Source organism: Oncorhynchus nerka, linkage group LG28 (genome assembly GCF_034236695.1).
Source record: "Oncorhynchus nerka isolate Pitt River linkage group LG28, Oner_Uvic_2.0, whole genome shotgun sequence".
NCBI classification, from domain to species: domain Eukaryota; kingdom Metazoa; phylum Chordata; class Actinopteri; order Salmoniformes; family Salmonidae; genus Oncorhynchus; species Oncorhynchus nerka.
Window position 1 is genome coordinate 22,740,635 of NC_088423.1, and position 21,204 is coordinate 22,761,838.

Genomic DNA, 21,204 nt, shown 5'->3' on the forward strand with positions numbered 1-21,204 from the left:
ATCGATCAGACTCAGAACAACCAGTCCCAGACAGACGGAGGACTCTATCCTAATAATGACTCTGGCTAATCAATGGAGGATAATGAGGCAGAATGGCAATTTACTATCTGTCTCCTTCTCATTCTCCTTGTTTATCATCCCCTTCTCTGTCTCTGTCTCTGTCTCTCTCTGCATCTCTCTCTCTCTGCATCTCTCTCTCTTTGCATCTCCTCCCCCACTCTCTCTGCTCCCGTCCTTCAATATCCTTATGGAAAGAACGATGTATTGTCCCAATAGAATGTCTGCCTGTATATTGTGTTAGGCTAACTCCGATCCCTTGGTTGAGACATAGCTAGTGCTTTGGTAGCTACACCATATATACACCCCTTCAAATGAGTGGATTTGGCTATTTCAGCCACACACGTTGCTGACAGGTGTATAAAATCGAGCACACAGCCATGCAATCTCCATAGGCAACATTGGGAGTAGAATGCCCTACTGAAGAGCTCAGTGACTTTCAACACATCACACACACACACACACACTCAGTTACTTTCAATGAAGTAGTAGGCCACACAAGCTCACAGAACGGGACCGCCGAGTGCTGAAGCACGTAGCGTGTAAAAATCATCTGTCATCGGTTGCAACACTCACTTCCGAGTTCCAAACTGCCTCTGGAAGCAACGTTAGCACAATAACTGCTTATCGGGAGCTTCGTGAAATGTTGCCACAAAAGGTTTCCATGGCCGAACAGCCGCACACAAGCCTAAGATCACCATGCGCAATGTCAAGCGTTGGCTGGAGTTGTGTAAAGTTTACCGCCATTGGACTCTGGAGCAGTGGAAACGCCTTCTCTGGAGTGATGAATCACGCTTCACAATCTGGCAGTCTGATGGACAAATCTGGGTTTGGCAGATGCCAGGAGAACGCTACATGCCCAAATGCATAGGGCCAACTGTAACGTTCGGTGGAATAATGGTCTGGGGATGTTTTTCATGGTTCGGGCTAGGCCCCTTGTAGTTCCAGTGAAGGAAAATCTTAACTCCACAGCATACAATGACATTCTAGACAATTCTGTGCTTCCAACTTTGTGGCAACAGTTTGGGGAAGGCCCTTTCCTGTTTCAGCATGACAATGCCCCCGTGGACAAAGTGAGGTCCATATAGAAATGGTTTGACAAGATCGGTATGGAAGAACTTGACTGGCCTGCACAGAGCCCTGACATCAACTCCATCAAACACCTTTGGGATGAATTGGAAAGCCGACTGCGAGTCGGGCATAATCGCCCAAAATCAGTGCCCGACCTCACTATTTTTTTTTTTTTTAATCTTGTGGCTGAATGGAAGCAAGTCCTCGCAGCAATGTTCCAAAATCTAGTGGAAAACCTTCCCAGAAGAGTGGAGGCTGTTATAGCAGCAAAGGTGGGACCAACTCTATATTAATGCCCATGATTTTGGAATGAGATGTTCGACGAGCAAGGTGTCCACCTAATTTTGTCTGTGTAGTGTATAATTGTCCCTCTCTTGGTAGGCAGTGAACTGGTACTGCAACTCTTCTGTACAAGGCTTAGGCTACAGTATAATCACATTGCCAGAGAGCCACAGGGATTTTGTGACTTCTCCAGGCTTCCAGCCAGCTCTGAGACTCAGTCTGCCCACAGTCATGCCAGCCCAGCACCACTTAGTGCTATCACCTGCCCTGGCGTTTGGCTGCCACTGCCTGGCTGTGTCCTTATATAGGCTGTATGCTACTGTATATAGGCTGTATGCTACTGTATATAGGCTAGCTACGTGTAACATTTTAGGTTAGCTACAGTGCATGCAAGGGCATAGCATATTCTCATAAGTAAGGACAACGTTGTCCTAGCTGCTTTGCCTAGCTGCTTTGCCAGTTTTGCTTAGGTTGAAAGTGCTTCATTAATTCACTCAAAGAAGAAGGTATCCTCTTGCTACCTCATAATCCAATCAAGGTGGCTGAGTTGAAGAAATTGAATCTGCAAGAGATATGAAGTTAGCCTGAATGACGGACCATGGTGTTAGAGTGGCTCAGAACACTTCTTAGACCCTGAGACCTTACAGATGCTACATCATCTTTTACATGGACTCTTTAGTCATATCTGGATCTGCGTATGACTAAGAGTCTGTATCATGCTGATATTCAGCTACAGCTGCTCTTGGAGAAGGTTCTTATAGAACAGGGTTTCCCCATCCTTTTTCTGCATCGCAAACTGGAGCAGATCCAGAAACAGTTTTGCGGACCGGAGAACGCCCATCAAGCTAGCTTTAGGAAGCAAAAACCGCCATAATAGAGTCTCATATGCTTAGTGTGAATGGAGATGACGTTTTACATCAAAACAAGGAATTGGAGAGAACCTACAGAGGCCATACCTAGGCCATACATCCAGGCAGCCCTTCTGCTGTGTCCTGTTATTGACCCTGACAGGGCAGCTCAGACATACCCTTAAGGCAAAGAAAAGGGCAACGGTCAACTGTCTGAGGGCTGCCTGTCTACTTCAGTTGCAGAGCAACAGTTAGGTGCTTCAGTGCTAAAACACATTTCTGTAGCTAGGCTATCCAGTTTGTTCATAATGCGGGAGATCCTTTTTGATCTTTCAGCCTTACGCTGCGCCCAAATGGCACCCTATTCCCAATAGTGCACTAGTTTTGGTCAAAAGTTGTGCACTATATAGGGAATAGGGTGCCAATTGGGATGCACCCTTGGTTATTTTTTTGTCTACCCACCTGACAGAGAATGCCGTAGGTCTGAATAGAGAGATGAATGGATAAGAGAGGGATACTTCCGTTTCTTTCCAATGGGGTTTTCCACTCTCTTTCTGCTCTCTGTCAATGTGCCACGATGTTTCAAAGAGTTCTGTTTAAAGATCAAAGTACAGACATATATTTTGTCCAGTTCTGAACACATTTACACCTGTCGTTGTGTATTAAAAACCACAAGGAAGATGATGACAATGACGTATTATAGGCTAGCCTACTAGAATAGTGTAGGGACATAATATGCTTGTTAACATTTTCTGCAACATGTGTTATGACTAGGGCCAATCATTTTTGCTGACCACGTATCCTGGCAAAGGAAAAACTCCCTAGTTGAGAAACACCCAGTCACTGTAGCTCTATGTGAAATGCAAATGATTTTCTATGATTTCTTTCAATGTGTGGTTGTAGACATGAATACCATCTCTATGGCTAGTCTCTAGGCTACAGTACTCCTTGCAGGGGCCCCAGTGGTCTGACTGTTTGTGTGCCCAGTGCTTTTGTGTGTGTGGGTGTTAGTAATGTGCTATGCCGTGTTTACAGCCAGGCATTTGCATGGAGAGACACTGGAAACCAGTGATCTTTCTGCTGCGCCAACATAAAGACTGGGTTATACACACATACGCACGCATGCACACACACACCAACACACACACACATACGTACACACACATACGTACACACACACTAGGCTTGGGCGGTATCCAGAGTATCATACCTTAAAACCGACATTGTGCTATGCCGGGATATTCTGTAATGCTGGGCACTGAACACAAGTGGGTGCTATTTTCGAACCCCACTGAGCATCTGTAATCCCATAGCAAATGCTAGTTAAATGCTAACGAGCACATTGCAAACATTTTATACAGTCTCTGGCATAAACTATTTGCAGGACAGACATCTCAGCTCATAAAGTTATACAAGAAACTCAAAAAGCTACTCAGTTTGCACAACACAATTATTAGATCCAGAAGGGGATTCTCTTCTGTTACCAAGATAAGCTTTATTTTTGCAAGAAGCTAACCACTTAGCTAGATAACTAGCTACTAAATTAGCAAACTAAATGCACAATTGCAGAGCATTTAGCACATTTTTGACAGTTAAATTAATAGTTATAAGATATCTAGCTGGCAAACATTGAGTTATGACTAACATACTGTAACTAGATCACCTGGTGTGTGCTGCACAACAGTCACAAGGCTCCAGGTCTCTCTCTATGTGTGCTTGTAATCAAACACCATGTGACTGGGGACTATTGGTAAGCTTCATAATGAAAAATAATATGACAGGTGTAATGAACAACTCAATCTACTTTATCTCCTAACATATTGCACAAGTTGACTGCAGGAATTTAAAAAGTAGCTACAAAAAAATTACTTTCACCGGTATTTCCAAATCTCTAGGTATACGGTATATATACGTTATACCGCCCAAGCCTGACACACACTCAGCCTTTTAGGTGAGGTGATTGAAGGCCAATGACGCTTGACTGGGTTACATTTCACTGTCTCATTATGTTCTACTGTGTTGGGTGCCATCTCTGTTGCCCTGTTGTAGCCAGTAAGTTATGTATTCAACAGACCTTTTTGATGTCGGATTTCTATAGATAGTATGTGGGGGCATCTCTCTGTGTGTGTGTGTGTGTGTGTGTGTGTGTCTGTCTGAACCCCCTAGTGTTAAACACACCTGCAGGCCATGGTAAAAGAGGGGTTTTGTTGGCAGGATTATGATATTGGGTGTGTGGTATGTGGGGCACTATAGGGGGAGAGACGGACAGACACACACAGTCTGTCCACATGCAGTAATTTACTGTACTGTGATGTCAGCCACAGCCCACCAACGTTTATTGAGAGGGAAGCAATTGTTTTCAGAGAATGAAGAGAGGGAGTGGATGGAGGGATGACGAGAAAGAGAGGGGTTGACAGAACACAAGATAGTCATTGATAAAGGGAGGGAATGTGTGTGTGAGAGAGAGAGAGAGAGAGAGAGAGAGAGACGAATAGAGGGAGAGAGAAGGAGATGGTGGTGGAGAGATAGAGAGAGTAGGAGGTGGTGGTGGGTGTACTATGTCTGGAATGTTAGCTCATGTTTGAACTGGAACTCTAAAGGCTCTGTTTGTCCTCTCACTGTCCTTAGGGCAGTTTAGGCCCCACTTGGCAAGCTGCCCAGTGTGTGCGTCTGTGTCTGTCAGGGTTGAGGTTCTTTCGGAATTTAATTCAATTCAAACCATACATTTTAAATTGAATTTCAATTGACTATACCCCACAGGAAGCAGAATTTGAATCGAAGTAAATCAAATTGATTCAAAGCGATCCAAATCAATTCAACTGAAACATTAAACTTTTATCAAAAGGATCTGCCACTTATTAATGAATAGAATACCCATACCATTTCAAATATTAGTTTGATTTTAACTCCGTTTTTTTATTGTCATGAGATGTTAGATTGTTCCCTTTCATACTGTAGTGTTTGATCTAATGCATACTGGGGAGAAAGAAATCTGATATTAAAACATAAAAGGAGTAGTTCACTATTAAATAACTTGATGTTAGATGCTTCCTCGACCTGAAAGTAGTCTATGTGCCGGATGAAACTGTATTCGATGGTTCAGTTTTCTTTAAACAGCCATTACAAACTCCAGCTAACTTTAGCTGCCACTAGCTTACAATCAATTGTAGTGGGGCGTGTGGGCATGATTTTAAAAAAGTATGTCTAAATCACCAGAAATCCACTCCATTTTTTGGTTTTATGTTACTTAAAGGTGATTTGGCCATTTTAAAACAAAACATGCTCACATACCCGATCAGTTCCATAGATTATTAGCTAGCGGTGACTAAAGTTAGCTGAAGTTTGTAATGGCTGTTTTATTAGATTTTTTACCATGGATTACAGTTTCTCCTGGCCCATAGACTACTTTAAGGGTGAGGCACCATCTAACATCATTTTGCAAAATAGTGAACTATTCGTTTATAAACTATGAATTATTATACACAACCCACAAAATGTTTTTAGAATATTTCCAGATTTCAAGTTTTCATAACAATCGGTAATCATCATTTTTGGACGCCTATTATGGCCGGTTACATTGCACTCCAAGAGGAGACTGCGCGGCAGGCTGACTACCTGTTATGCGAGTGCAGCAAGGAGCCAAGGTAAGTTGCTGGCTAGCATTAGACTTATCTTATAAAAAACAATCAATCTTCACATAAACACTAGTTAACTACACATGGTTGATGATATTAGTAGGTTAACTAGCTTGTCCTGCCGTTGCATATAATCAATGCAGTGCCTGTTAATTTATCATCTAATCATACCGTACTTCGCCAAACAGGGGATGATTTAACAAAAGCGCATTAGCGAAAAAAGCACAATCGTTGCACGAATGTACCTAACCATAAACATCAATGCCTTTCTTAAAATCAGTACACAGAAGTATATATTTTTAAACCTGCATATTTAGTTAAAGAGATTCATGTTAGCAGGCAATATTATCTAGGGAAATTGTGTCACTTCTCTTGCCTTCATTGCACGCAGAGTCAGGGTATATCCAAAGGTTTGGGCCGCCTGGCTCGTTGCGAACTAATTTGCCAGAATTTTACATAATTATGACATAACATTGAAGGTTGTGCAATGTAACAGCAATATTTAGACTTAGGGTTGCCGCCTGTTCGATAAAATATGGAACAGTTCCATATTTCACTGAAAGAAAAAACGTTTTGTTTCCAAAATGATCGTTTCCGGATTTGACCATATTAATGACCAACGGCTCGTCTTTCTGTGTTTATTATATTATAATTAAGTCTATGATTTGATAGAGCAGTCTGACTGAGCGGTGGTAGGCGGCAGCAGGCTCATAAACATTCATTGAAACAGCACTTTACTGAGTTTGCCAGCAGCTCTTAGCAATGCTTGATCACAGCTCTGTTTATGACTTCAAGCCTATCAACTCCCGAGATTAGGCTGGCAATACTAAAGTGCCTATTAGAACATCCAATAGTCAAAGGTATATGAAATACAAATGGTATAGAGAGAAATAGTCAACGCATCATAATTCCTGTAATAACTACAACCTAAAAGTTCTTAACTGGGAATATTGAAGAACTGGGAATATTGAACCACCAGCTTTCATATGTTCTCATGTTCTGAGCAAGGAACTTAAACGTTAGCTTTTTTACATGGCACATATTGCACTTTTACTTTTTCTCTAACACTGTGTTTTTGCATTATTTAAACCAAATTCAGTATGTTTCATTGTTTATTTGAGACTAAATAGATTTATTTATGCATTATATTAAGTTAAAATAAAAGTGTTCATTGTTCATTCAGTATTGTTGTAATTGTCATTATTACAAATATATACAGTTGAAGTCGGAAGTTTACATACACTTAGGTTAGAGTCATTAAAACTCGTTTTTCAACCACTCCACAAATTTCTTATTAACAAACTATAGTTTTGGAAAGTCGATTAGGACATCTGCTTTGTGCATGACCCAAGTAATTTTTCCAACAATTGTTTACAGACAGACTATTTCACTTATACTTCACTGTATCACAATTCCAGTGTGTCAGAAGTTTACATACACTAAGTTGACTGTGCCTTTAAACAGCTTGGAAAATTCCAGAAAATGTGTCATGGCTTTAGAAGCTTCTGGTAGGCTAATTGACATCATTTGAGTCAATTGGAGGTGTACCTGTGGATGTATTTCAAGGACTACCTTCAAACTCAGTGCCTCTGCTTGACATCATGGGAAAATCCAAATTAACCAGCCAAGACCTAAAAAAAACAAATGTAGACCTTTGGTTCGGTTCATCCTTGGGAGCAATTTCCAAATGCCTGAAGGTACCACATTCATCTGTACAAACAATAGTACGCAAGTATAAACACCATGGGACCACGTAGCCGTCATACCGCTCAGGAAGGAGACGTGTTCTGTCTCCTAGAGACGAACGTACTTTGGTGTGAAATGTGCAAATCAATCCCAGAACAACAGCAAAGGACCTTGTGAAGATGCTGGAGGAAACAGGTACAAAAGTATCTATATCCACAGTAAAACAAGTCCTATATCGACATAATCTGAAAGGCCGCTTAGCAAGGAAGAAGCCACTGCTCCAAAACCGCCATAAAAAAGCCAGACTACGGTTTGCAACTGCACATGGGGACAAAGATCGTACTTTTTGGAGAAATGTCCTCTGGTCCGATGAAACAAAATAGCACTGTTTGGCCATAATGACCATTGTTATGTTTGGAGGGAAAAGGGGGAGGCTTGCAAGCCGAAAAACACCATCCCAACCGTGAAGCACGGGGGTGGCGGCATCATGTTGTGGAGGTGCACTTCACAAAATAGATGGCATCATGAGGTGGGAAACTGATGTGGATATGTTGAAGCAACATCTCAAGACATCAGTCAGGAAGTTAAAGATTGGTCGCAAATGGGTCTTCCAAATGGACATTGACTCCAAGCATACTTCCCTGACCTCAATCCTATAGAAAATGTGTGGGCAGAACTTAAAAATCTTGCGCGAGCAAGGAGGCCTACAAGCCTGACACCAGCTCTGTCAGGAGGAATGGGCCAAAATTCGCCCAACTTATTGTGGAAAGCTTGTGGAAGGCTACCCGAAACATTTGACCCAAGTTAAACAATTTAAAGGCAATGCTACCAAATACTACTTGAGTGTATGTAAACTTCTGACCCACTGGGAATGTGATGAAAGAAATAAAAACTGAAATAAGTCATTCTCTCTACTATTATTCTGACATTTCACATTCTTAAAATAAAGTGGTGATATTAACTGACCTAAAACAGGGAATTTTTACTTGGATTAAATGCCAGGAATTGTGAAAAACTGAGTTTAAATGTATTTGGCTAAGGTGTATGTAAACGTCCGACTTCAACTGTGTATATATATATATATATAAAATCTTATTTTCAATGGCGGCCTAGGAACAGTGTGTTAACTGTCTTGTTCTGGGGCAGAACGACAGATTTTTACCTTGTCAGCTCCGGGATTTAATCTTGCAACCTTACTAGTCCAACGCTCTAACCACCTGATTACATTGCACTCCACGAGGAGCCTACCTGTTACGTGAATGCAGTAAGAAGCCAAGGTAAGTTGCTAGCTAGCATTAAACTTATCTTATAAAAAACAATCAATCAATCTTAATCACTAGTTAACAACACATGGTTGATGATATTACTAGTTTGTCTAGCGTGTCCTGCTTTTCATATAATCGATGCGGTGCGTATTCGCGGAAAAAGGACTGTCTCGTATTTCTGTGTGTTATTATATTATAATTAAGTCTATGATTTGATAGAGCAGTCTGACTGAGCGGTGGTAGGCAGCAACAGACTTGTAAGCATTCATTCAAACAGCACTTTCATGCGTTTTGCCAGCAGCTCTTCACAATGCTTTAAGCCTATCAACTCCCGAGATTAGGCTGGTGTAACCGATGTGAAATGGCTAGCTAGTTGCGCACTAATAGCGTTTCAAACGTCACTCGCTCTGAGACTTGGAGTAGTTGTTCCCCTTGATCTGCAAGGGTAACGCTGCTTCGAGGGTGGCTGTTGTCAATGTGTTCCTGGTTCGAGCCCAGGTAGGAGCGAGGAGAGGGACGGAAGCTATACTGTTACACTGGCAATACTAAAGGGCCTATAAGAACATCCAATAGTCAAACGTATATGGAATACAAATGGTATATAGAGAAATAGTCCTAAAAATACTATATTAACTACAACCTAAAACCTCTTACCTTGGAATATTGAAGTCTCATGTTAAAAGGAACCACCAGCTTTCATATGTTCTCATATTCTGAGCAAGGAACTTAAACGTTAGCTTTTTTACATGGCACATATTTCACTTTTACTTTCTTCTCCAACACTTTGTTTTTGCATTATTTAAATCAAATTGAACGTTTCATTATTTATTTGAGGCTAAATGGATTTTTATTGATGTATTATATTAAGCTAAAATAAGTGGGGCCTCCCGGGTGGCGCAGTGGTCTAGGGCACTGCATCGCTGGGTTCGATCCCAGGCTCTGTCGAGCCGGCCGCGACCAGGAGGTCCATAGGATGACGTACAATTGGCCTAGCGTCGTCCGGGTTAGGGAGGGTTTGGCCGGTAGGGATATCCTTGTCTCATCGCTCACTAGTGACTCCTGTGGCGGGACGGGCGCAGTGCACGCTAACCAGTTCGCCAGGTGCACAGTGTTTCCTCCGACACATTGGTGCGGCTGGCTTCCGGGTTGGATGTACGCTGTGTTAAGAAGCAGTGCGGCTTGGTTGGGTTGTGTTTCGGAGGACGCATGGCTTTCGACCTTCGTCTCTCGCGAGCCCATACGGGAGTTGTAGCTATTAGACAAGATAATAACTACTAACAATTGGATACCATGAAATTGGGGAGAAAAGGGGGTCAAATTAAAAATAAATAAAAATATTATTATTATTATTTAAATAAAAAAATAAGTGTTCATTCAGTATTGTTGTAATTGTCATTATTACAAATACATTTGTTAAAAATGGCCGATATCGGTATCGGCTTTTTTTGGTCCTCCAATAATCGGTATCGGTATCGTCGTTGAAAAATCATAATCGGTCGACCTCGAATATATATATATATATCAACGCCGATACCGTCTTTTTCTGGTCCTCCAATAATCGGTATCGGTATTGAAAAATCATAATCGGTCGACCTCTAAACCAATTTTCTGTTTTTTAAATTTACGGATAGTCAGGGGCACACGATGCATTTATATTTAATGAGTCAGCCAGATCAGAGGCAGTAGAGGTGACTGTTAAAAATATAAAATATAATTAGTAAAGTACAGATACCTCCCAAAAACGACTTAAGTACTTTAAAGTATTTTTATTTAAGTACTTTACACCACTGCATGTTTTAAATAAATAAGCCTTTTGTAACGGCAGATTTCTTCTTTGTCTGAAGAGGAGTAAGGATCGGACCAAGATGCAGCGTGGTAAGTGTTCATGACGATTTATTAAAAACGAACTGAACACTGAAATACAAAACAATAAACGATGTGATGAAAATGAAAACCGAAACAGTACCGTGTGGCGACAAACACTCACACAGAAACAAACACCCACCAACCGTGAAACCCGGGCTACCTAAGTATAATTCTCAATCAGAGACAACTAACAACACAAAAACAAACAGACTGCCCACCCCAACTCACGCCCTGACCATACTAAATAAAGACAAAACAAAGGAAATAAAGGTCAGAACGTGACAGTACCCGCCCCCAAAGGTGCGGACTCCGGCCGCAAAACCTGAACCTATAGGGGAGGGCCTGGGTGGGCGTCTGTCCGTGGTGGCGGCTCTGGCGTGGGACGTGGACTCCACTTCACCATAGTTTTAGTGCGCCTCGTAGCCCGCCTCCGTGACCTCTTTAGAGCGGTGACCCTCGCCGCCGACCTTGGACTGGGGACCCATGCCACGGGTCTCGAATGGACGGGAGACTCCGGCAGCGCCGGACAGGCGGGAGACTCCGGCAGCTCCGGAGTGAAGGGCAATTCCGGCATCGCCGACATGACAGGCGTCTCTGGCAGCTCCTGGCTGGCTGACGGCTCTGGCAGCTCCTGGCCGGATGACGGCTCTGGCAGCTCCTGGCCGGCTGACGGCTCTGGCAGCTCCTGGCCGGCTGACGACTCTGGCAGCTCCTGGCTGGCTGACGGCTCTGGCAGCTCCTGGCTAACTGACGGCTCTGGCAGCTCCTGGCTGACTGACGGCTCTGGCAGCTCCTGGCTGAATGACGGCTCTGGCAGCTCCTGGCTGACTGACGGCTCTGGCAGCTCCTGGCTGACTGACGGCTCTGGCAGCTCCTGGCTGACTGACGGCTCAGGGCAGATGGGCGGCTCTAGCAGCTCAGGACAGATGGGAGACTCTAGCAGCTCAGGACAGACGGGAGACTCTAGCAGCTCAGGACAGACGGGAGACTCTGGCAGCGCTGGACAGGCGGGAGAACCTGTAGGCAGAAGATGGAGAGGCTGCCATCAGAGGGCTGGTGCGTGGAGGTGGCACTGGATAGACCGGACCGTGCAGGCGCACTGGAGCTCTTGAGCATCGAGCCTGCCCAACCTTACCTGGTTGAATGCTCCCGGTAGCCAGGCCAGTGCGGCGAGGTGGAATAGCCCGCACTGGGCTGTGCTGGCGAACCGGGGACACCATGCGTAAGGCTGGTGCCATTTACGCCGGCCCGAGGAGACGCACTGGAGACCAGATGCGTAAAGCCGGCTTCACTCTAGCCCGGCCGATACGAGGAGCTGGAATGTACCGCGCTATGCACGCACTGGGGAGACTGTGCGCTCCACCATATAACACGGTGCCTGCCCGGTCCCTCTCTCTCTCCGGTAAGCACGGGAAGTTGGCACAGGTCTCCTACCTGGCTTCACCACACTCCATGTGTGATCACACTCAATACATTTTTGGGGCTGCCTCTCGGGCTTCCAGCCTCCTCATACCAGCGCCAGAGGTAGGCAATAAATAGGCCATAGGAGTGAATAATTACAATTTAGCAGATTAACACTGGAGTGATAAATGATCAGATGAACAAGTGCAGGTAGAGATACTGGTGTGCAAAAGAGCAGAAAAGTAAATAAAATAAAAACAGTATGGGGATGAGGTAGGTAAATTGGGTGGGCTATATACCGATGGACTATGTACAGCTGCAGCGATCGGTTAGCTGCTCAGATAGCAGATGTTTAAAGTTGGTGAGGGAGATAAAAGTCTCCAACTTCATGACGATTTATTAAAAACGAACTGAACACTGAAATACAAAACAATAACGATGTGATGAAAACCGAAACAGTACCGTGTGGCGACAAACATTCACATGGAAACAAACACCCACCAACCAACAGTGAAACGCAGGCTACCTAAGTATGATTCTCAATCAGAGACAACAAACGACACCTGCCTCTGATTGAGAACCATACTAGACTGAACACTTAAACCAACATAGAAAAACAAACATAGACTGCCCACCCCAACTCACGCCCTGACCATACTAAATAAAGACAAAACAAAGGAAATAACGGTCAGAACGTGACACCTTTTTAATTTCATTTAAATAAATTCAACATCCTTTAATTCAAATTAAATTCAAATTCTGCTTCCTGTGAGGTGGCCAATTCAAATTCAATTATGTTTCAAAAATGTAATTGGAAATAGAGTATTTCGCTACTCAATTCAGAATTGACCCCAACTTCTAAATTGACCCCATCCCTAATGCGCGTGTGTGTGTGTGTGTGTGTGTGTGTGTGTGTGTGTGCTAACGCATTGTCTTGTCTGGCCTTTAGATTTGGTCCAGTTAAAGTGTGAGTGGAACACTGCCCTACATTTGAACTATCCTGTCGCTGTAGAAGCATGAAATCATCATACATGAAAGGCTGGCTTATATGACACACCTCATTCATACTGCCGTTAAGAAAATATGATAACCTTTGGTTATAGCAGTTATAGCAGTTGGTGAGACCGTATCCACATTTACAGAGTAAGTCATATGGAGGAGGAATTTGGTTAGTATTCAGATGGAATAGAATAGAAGTTCTCTGTTCCAATGATTGAAACCAATGCCAGTAGAGTTTTTCAGACAATCAATCTATACTTCTGTTCACTACTTCTCCCACTCTACTGGGGGACAGATTCACACTGTGATGTGTGTGTGTGCACATTCTTGTGCACGGTCCAGTGAGGGAGAGAGAGAGGCCAGTGGGCCAGGCAGAATGGTCCCTGCCGAACATAAGGCTGGGTTTGGGCTCAGTGAGGCTGGAGCTGGGGTCTGAGAGCAGGTCTAGCAGAGAAGTCAATGCCCAGAGAGAGAGAGGCTTTAGATGAGGTGGGAGAGCCTGCAAACGACCCTGGAACTGGAGCTGGAGGGTAGAAAGTAGGACTGGGTGTAGGACAGTGAAGGTGGGACTGGAATGGAGGAATACGGATAACGTGACTAAAATGATTGGCTAAAGGAAGACTGAGAGGAGAAGGCATGGGGCAAGTACTGTCGTTCACCAGACACTTGCACCCATTACCTGTAGATAAGGCTATGGGGCAAGTGGCAATGTGTTTTTGGGGTAAGTCAACTATTCGGACACTCAGCCTAGTCAAAGATCTGTATGGGCTTTAGCCAATCAGTTCCTCTGACTATTCGTATGTACAGTCACATCCCAGATTATTGGCATCCTTGATGAAGATGAGGGGAAAAGACTGTATAAATATATATATATATATTATATGCTCCAATTTTTTTTAACATTATATTATTTTATACTAATACAATTTCTCAGCTAAAGAGATTTTGTTTAACAACAAAATAACAATAACAAAACTTCTCAACAAGATAGGTGTCAATGATTGGAAACCCTGTTTTCAATACTAGGGCACTCTCCTCCTGCACTGAGCCTTTTTCTAAAATGTTTTATGAGATTGGAGAACACATTGGGAGGGATATTAAACCATTCCTCCAAACAGAATCTTTCCAGAACAAAACAGCCCCACAACGTCAAAGACCACTAGGCTATGCACCAATGGTCACCAACCGGTCGATCTCGATTTCTAGTCGATCACCAAACGTTTTTGTAAAAAAAAACAACGACAAAGCCTCGCTTTCCTATTTTATTCGCTTCATGCTGTTGGTGGTAGGTGCACCTGATTCAGCAGTCGTAGCACCTATAGGCCTAACGCTGGCCAATAAGATAGCTCAGATCACCCTGTTTGCACAGTTTCCTCGAGCCATAGACGGTAAAAAGAAGCCTCAAACGCACAGCAAAGGTGATACTGTGAGATTTCAATACTTTTAAAACCATGACTAGAGACTCGATGAATACAGCAAAGAGCTGCTGTTTTTATGGATAAGTTCATGTTTCATTTGTTATTCAGCACTGTCAACACTAACACTTTTATAAGCCGTATAATGCACTTTCTTCCTACTTCCACTCATGCTACAACCAGCACTGCAGCTGCAATGAATGAGCACAGTGTTCCGATAAGCTAGCGTTATTATTAGTAGCAGCTGTATTTTTTTATATCGAGAAATATTTCACATTCTCTGGTCATAGAAGTAACTACTTGAATTGGTGCATGAGGCAGAAATAATGCTGTGCGACATTGGAGTTCGCCATCAGCTGAAAGACTGTGTCCCCTTTTCTCAGCGGAGGGAGGGAGAGAGGAGGGACGGTGAGTCTGGTTAGAGGCAGCGTCAACACTGCTCCCTCCCTGCCCACAGACTGACCATCAGATGCAGGCCATTAGTCCAGGAAAAATGTAATACAAAAATATTATGCTCACTCAGCTGTGCCTCACAAGTAATAAACTCAGCAAAAAAAGAAACAGCCCTTTTTCAGGACCCTGTCTTTTAAAGATAATTCGTAAAAATTCAAATAACTTCACAGATCTTCATTGTAAAGGGTTTATGCACTGTTTCCCATGCTTGTTCAATGAACCATAAACAATTAATGAACATGTATATAATATAATTTCTAAATGGTCTGAGAATAACAACATTGGCAGTGCAATTCATGCATAGCCAAGTTACAATGTATTGGGCCTATAGCCTACTGCACAAACCTCATTGATACAGAACTGTTTTTAATCGGTTAATGTTGCACATGCTTACTTTTTTAGTCATGTTTAGATCTCAGCTTGCATTTTGACTCAGAAAGTGATCTTGACTCAGAAAAGGTTGGTGACCACTGCTATACACTAAGTGTACAAAATATTAAAAACACCTGCACTTTCCATGACATAGACTCACCAGTTGAAAGCTATGATCCCTTATTGATGTTACTTGTAAAATCCACTTTAATCAGTGTAGATGAAGGGGAGGAGACAGGTTAATCCTTAAGAGTCTATTGACGAACCCGTGAGTCAATCTCAGTAACATAATAAAAGAATCTCCATACAAATCCTTCAGTTTAAGCTAGAGAAATCAGGTTTTTGCATGGGCTCAATCCACATCTGCCTATGTGGAGCTACAGCGGTGTTTGTCAGATCATCCCGAAAATCGGTCATCGGTTTGGCCTACAAACTATTATGAAGGGGAGACTCACAAACACAATGTTGTTCTCTGTTATGCTCTACGACCCCCCACAAGTGTCACAGGACTCGTCTGAAGAAATCTATATATTTCCTGAGCTTTCTTTTATCTCCTAAATATAGGACAGACACTTCAAAATCTTATTCCTTATGATAAAATGTTACACTGTATTTTTTGCCATTTATGAATGTGTTATTTAATGCATTTCTATGGGCTTTAGTAGTAAATATATTTGTTGATACCTAAAGGGGTCGTAAAATTCCAAATCAAATAGCTAAATGTTCCATGGTCTGACCATCTTAAAACATTTACATTTACATTACATTTAAGTCATTTAGCAGACGCTCTTATCCAGAGCGACTTACAAATTGGTGCATTCACCTTATGACATCCAGTGGAGCAGCCACTTTACAATAGTGCATCTAAATCCTTTAAGGGGGGGCGGGGGGTGAGAAGGATTACTTTATCCTATCCTAGGTATTCCTTAAAGAGGTGGGGTTTCAGGTGTCTCCGGAAGGTGGTGATTGACTCCGCTGTCCTGGCGTCGTGAGGGAGTTTGTTCCACCATTGGGGGGCCAGAGCAGCGAACAGTTTTGACTGGGCTGAGCGGGAACTGTACTTCCTCAGTGGTAGGGAGGCGAGCAGGCCAGAGGTGGATGAACGCAGTGCCCTTGTTTGGGTGTAGGTCCTGATCAGAGCCTGGAGGTACTGAGGTGCCGTTCCCCTCACAGCTCCGTAGGCAAGCACCATGGTCTTGTAGCGGATGCGAGCTTCAACTGGAAGCCAGTGGAGAGAGCGGAGGAGCGGGGTGACGTGAGAGAACTTGGGAAGGTTGAACACCAGACGGGCTGCGGCGTTCTGGATGAGTTGTAGGGGTTTAATGGCACAGGCAGGGAGCCCAGCCAACAGCGAGTTGCAGTAATCCAGACGGGAGATGACAAGTGCCTGGATTAGGACCTGCGCCGCTTCCTGTGTGAGGCAGGGTCGTACTCTGCGGATGTTGTAGAGCATGAACCTACAGGAACGGGCCACCGCCTTGATGTTAGTTGAGAACGACAGGGTGTTGTCCAGGATCACGCCAAGGTTCTTAGCGCTCTGGGAGGAGGACACGATGGAGTTGTCAACCGTGATGGCGAGATCATGGAACGGGCAGTCCTTCCCCGGGAGGAAGAGCAGCTCCGTCTTGCCGAGGTTCAGCTTGAGGTGGTGATCCGTCATCCACACTGATATGTCTGCCAGACATGCAGAGATGCGATTCGCCACCTGGTCATCAGAAGGGGGAAAGGAGAAGATTAATTGTGTGTCGTCTGCATAGCAATGATAGGAGAGACCATGTGAGGTTATGACAGAGCCAAGTGACTTGGTGTATAGCGAGAATAGGAGAGGGCCTAGAACAGAGCCCTGGGGGACACCAGTGGTGAGAGCACGTGGTGAGGAGACGGATTCTCGCCACGCCACCTGGTAGGAGCGACCTGTCAGGTAGGACGCAATCCAAGCGTGGGCCGCGCCGGAGATGCCCAACTCGGAGAGGGTGGAGAGGAGGATCTGATGGTTCACAGTATCGAAGGCAGCCGATAGGTCTAGAAGGATGAGAGCAGAGGAGAGAGAGTTAGCTTTAGCAGTGCGGAGCGCCTCCGTGATACAGAGAAGAGCAGTCTCAGTTGAATGACTAGTCTTGAAACCTGACTGATTTGGATCAAGAAGGTCATTCTGAGAGAGATAGCGGGAGAGCTGGCCAAGGATGGCACGTTCAAGAGTTTTGGAGAGAAAAGAAAGAAGGGATACTGGTCTGTAGTTGTTGACATCGGAGGGATCGAGTGTAGGTTTTTTCAGAAGGGGTGCAACTCTCGCTCTCTTGAAGACGGAAGGGACGTAGCCAGCGGTCAGGGATGAGTTGATGAGCGAGGTGAGGTAAGGGAGAAGGTCTCCGGAAATGGTCTGGAGAAGAGAGGAGGGGATAGGGTCAAGCGGGCAGGTTGTTGGGCGGCCGGCCGTCACAAGACGCGAGATTTCATCTGGAGAGAGAGGGAGAAAGAGGTCAGAGCACAGGGTAGGGCAGTGTGAGCAGAACCAGCGGTGTCGTTTGACTTAGCAAACGAGGATCGGATGTCGTCGACCTTCTTTTCAAAATGGTTGACGAAGTCATCTGCAGAGGGAGGAGGGGGGAGGAGGATTCAGGAGGGAGGAGAAGGTGGCAAAGAGCTTCCTAGGGTTAGAGGCAGATGCTTGGAATTTAGAGTGGTAGAAAGTGGCTTTAGCAGCAGAGACAGAAGATGAAAATGTAGAGAGGAGGGAGTGAAAGGATGCCAGGTCCGCAGGGAGGCGAGTTTTCCTCCATTTCCGCTCGGCTGCCCGGAGCCCTGTTCTGTGAGCTCGCAATGAGTCGTCGAGCCACGGAGCGGGAGGGGAGGACCGAGCCGGCCTGGAGGATAGGGGACATAGAGAGTCAAAGGATGCAGAAAGGGAGAGAGGAGGGTTGAGGAGGCAGAATCAGGAGATAGGTTTGAGCAGAGGGAAGAGATGATAGGATGGAAGAGGAGAGAGTAGCGGGGAGAGAGAGCGAAGGTTGGGACGGCGCGATACCATCCGAGTAGGGGCAGTGTGGGAAGTGTTGGATGAGAGCGAGAGGGAAAAGGATACAAGGTAGTGGTCGGAGACTTGGAGGGGAGTTGCAATGAGGTTAGTGGAAGAACAGCATCTAGTAAAGATGAGGTCGAGCGTATTGCCTGCCTTGTGAGTAGGGGGAAGGTGAGAGGGAGAGGTCAAAAGAGGAGAGGAGTGGAAAGAAGGAGGCAGAGAGGAATGAGTCAAAGGTAGACGTGGGGAGGTTAAAGTCGCCCAGAACTGTGAGAGGTGAGCCGTCCTCAGGAAAGGAGCTTATCAAGGCATCAAGCTCATTGATGAACTCTCCGAGGGAACCTGGAGGGCGATAAATGATAAGGATGTTAAGCTTGAAAGGGCTGGTAACTGTGACAGCATGGAATTCAAAGGAGGCGATAGACAGATGGGTAAGGGGAGAAAGAGAGAATGACCACTTGGGAGAGATGAGGATCCCGGTGCCACCACCCCGCTGACCAGAAGCTCTCGGGGTGTGCGAGAACACGTGGGCGGACGAAGAGAGAGCAGTAGGAGTAGCAGTGTTATCTGTGGTGATCCATGTTTCCGTCAGTGCCAAGAAGTCGAGGGACTGGAGGGAGGCATAGGCTGAGATGAACTCTGCCTTGTTGGCCGCAGATCGGCAGTTCCAGAGGCTACCGGAGACCTGGAACTCCACGTGGGTCGTGCGCGCTGGGACCACCAGATTAGGGTGGCCGCGGCCACGCGGTGTGGAGCGTTTGTATGGTCTGTGCAGAGAGGAGAGAACAGGGATATACAGACACATAGTTGACAGGCTACAGAAGAGGCTACGCTAATGCAAAGGAGATTGGAATGACAAGTGGACTACACGTCTCGAATGTTCAGAAAGTTGAGCTTACGTAGCAAGAATCTTATTGACTAAAATGATTAAAAATGATACAGTACTGCTGAAGTAGGCTAGGTGGCAGTGGCTGCATTGTTGACTTTGTAGGCTAGCTGGCAGTGGCTGCGTTGTTGATTACGTTACGTTGCGTTAAAAGAACGACAATAGCTGGCTAGGTAACCTAGAAAATCGCTCTAGACTACACAATTATCTTTGATACAGAGACGGCTATGTAGCTAGCTATGTAGCTAGCTACGATCAAACCAATCAAACCGTTGTACTGTAATGAAATGAAATGAAAATGTGATACTACCTGTGGAGCGAGGCAGAATGCGACCGGGTTGTTGAGTTCTAATCAGTAGACGTTGGCTAGCTGTTAGCTAGCTAGCAGTGTCTCCTACGTTAAGGACAACAAATAGCTGGCTGCGTTGTTGATTCAGGGGCTAGCTGGCTAGCTAGCTAGCAGTGTTGATTACGTTACGTTGCGTTAAAAGAACGACAATAGCTGGCTAGGTAACCTAGAAAATCGCTCTAGACTACACAATTATCTACACAATTATCTTTGATACAGAGACGGCTATGTAGCTAGCTATGTAGACGGTGGGCGTTAGCTAGCTGGCTAGCTGCTGGGCAGATACGTTAGGACGACGAAATACGATAATTACGCAATTATCTTTGATACAAAGACGGCTATGTAGCTAGCTAAGAAGAAATTGCTAAGATTAGACAAATCAAACCGTTGTACTATAATGAAATGTAATGAAATGTAATGAAAAGTTATACTACCTGCAGACCGAAGTGCAGACCGAAGTGCGGATGCGACTGCTCGCTCCAACTCGGAAGTAGCAGGGTCCACAATTCCATATGTCAGCTTCGTAGCCGCCCCACCCCCACGCTCAACAGTTTCCCATGTCTATCAAGAATGGTCCACCACCCAAATGACAACCCATTTGGACACAACTGTTGGAAGCATTGGAGTCAACATGGGCCAACATCCCTGTGGAACGTTTTTAACACCTTGCAGAGTCCAAGGCCCAACGAATTGAGGCTGTTCAGAGTGCAAAAGGGGTGTGTGACTCAATATTAGGAAGGTATTCTTAATGTTTTGTACGCTCAGCATATGCATTCTTCTTGAATAAGAAAGTTACAGACGCACAAATAGTGTACCGCCAAGACATGCTAACCTCTCACCATTACATTAAAATGGCATCTTTAACTTTCTCACTCATCATTATTTACGAGTCATTCAGGACTATCCATAATCATGGTAGCATCCACATTAATGTAGGAGTGTTTAGAAACATGCTATTCTTATTTACAATAAAAGTGACTCCAAAATGACACTACGGTACATGATTTACCATTCATTTCTACTGGGCACATATATGCAAATGCATCCAAATGCATTCAAGCTTGCGTGCTAGGAATATGGGACCAAATACTAAACTTTTGACTACTTTAATACACATTCTGTATGTGAATTTGTCCCAATAATTCTGGTACCCTAAAATGGGGGGACTATGTACAAAAAGTGCTGTAATGGATGAAAATAGCCTCAGATTAAAGCTGACAGTCTGCACTTTAACCTCATAGTCATTGTATAATTTCAAATACAAATGTGTCACTGTCCCTATACTTTTGGAGGTCACTGTATAATCCACATTTTATGTGCATACAATATACATTATAGCTCAGTATTTGTATTATTTATTTCATACAGTCTTTTTTGCTCATCTTTATCAAGGGCACCAATAATTTTTGATTTTACTTTATATTTGTTTGCAATTGTAGCGGATAAAAACACCAGAGAGGAGTTTGCTTCAGCAACAGATCTGGAGCCAGACTAAAAGCCAAGTAAGAAGGTTGAATTGGTGTGTTTCATTCTTCAAGGGATTTACTGAGATTTAATTTGTCAGCTGACAAATTTCTGTCATAATACCATATGAAATCGA

General features: G+C 44.3%; 1 protein-coding gene across 6 annotated transcripts in view; it reads left to right on the forward strand.

The window, feature by feature from the left end:
* The window catches only part of LOC115112995 (caskin-2-like), a 102,722-nt gene that overhangs the window by 32,059 nt on the left and 49,459 nt on the right, over positions 1-21,204 (forward strand). The window contains exon 1 of one of the 6 annotated variants that reach the window (XM_029640150.2): positions 13,463-13,831. The exons of 4 other annotated variants lie outside the window; for them this stretch is intronic. In XM_029640150.2, coding sequence (XP_029496010.2) covers positions 13,747-13,831 — 85 coding nt within the window. In that variant the 5' untranslated portion in view covers positions 13,463-13,746. Of the gene's footprint in view, positions 1-13,462; positions 13,832-19,832; positions 21,107-21,204 lie in introns of those variants that run through there. One more of the 6 variants, XM_029640153.2, reaches the window with a different exon arrangement.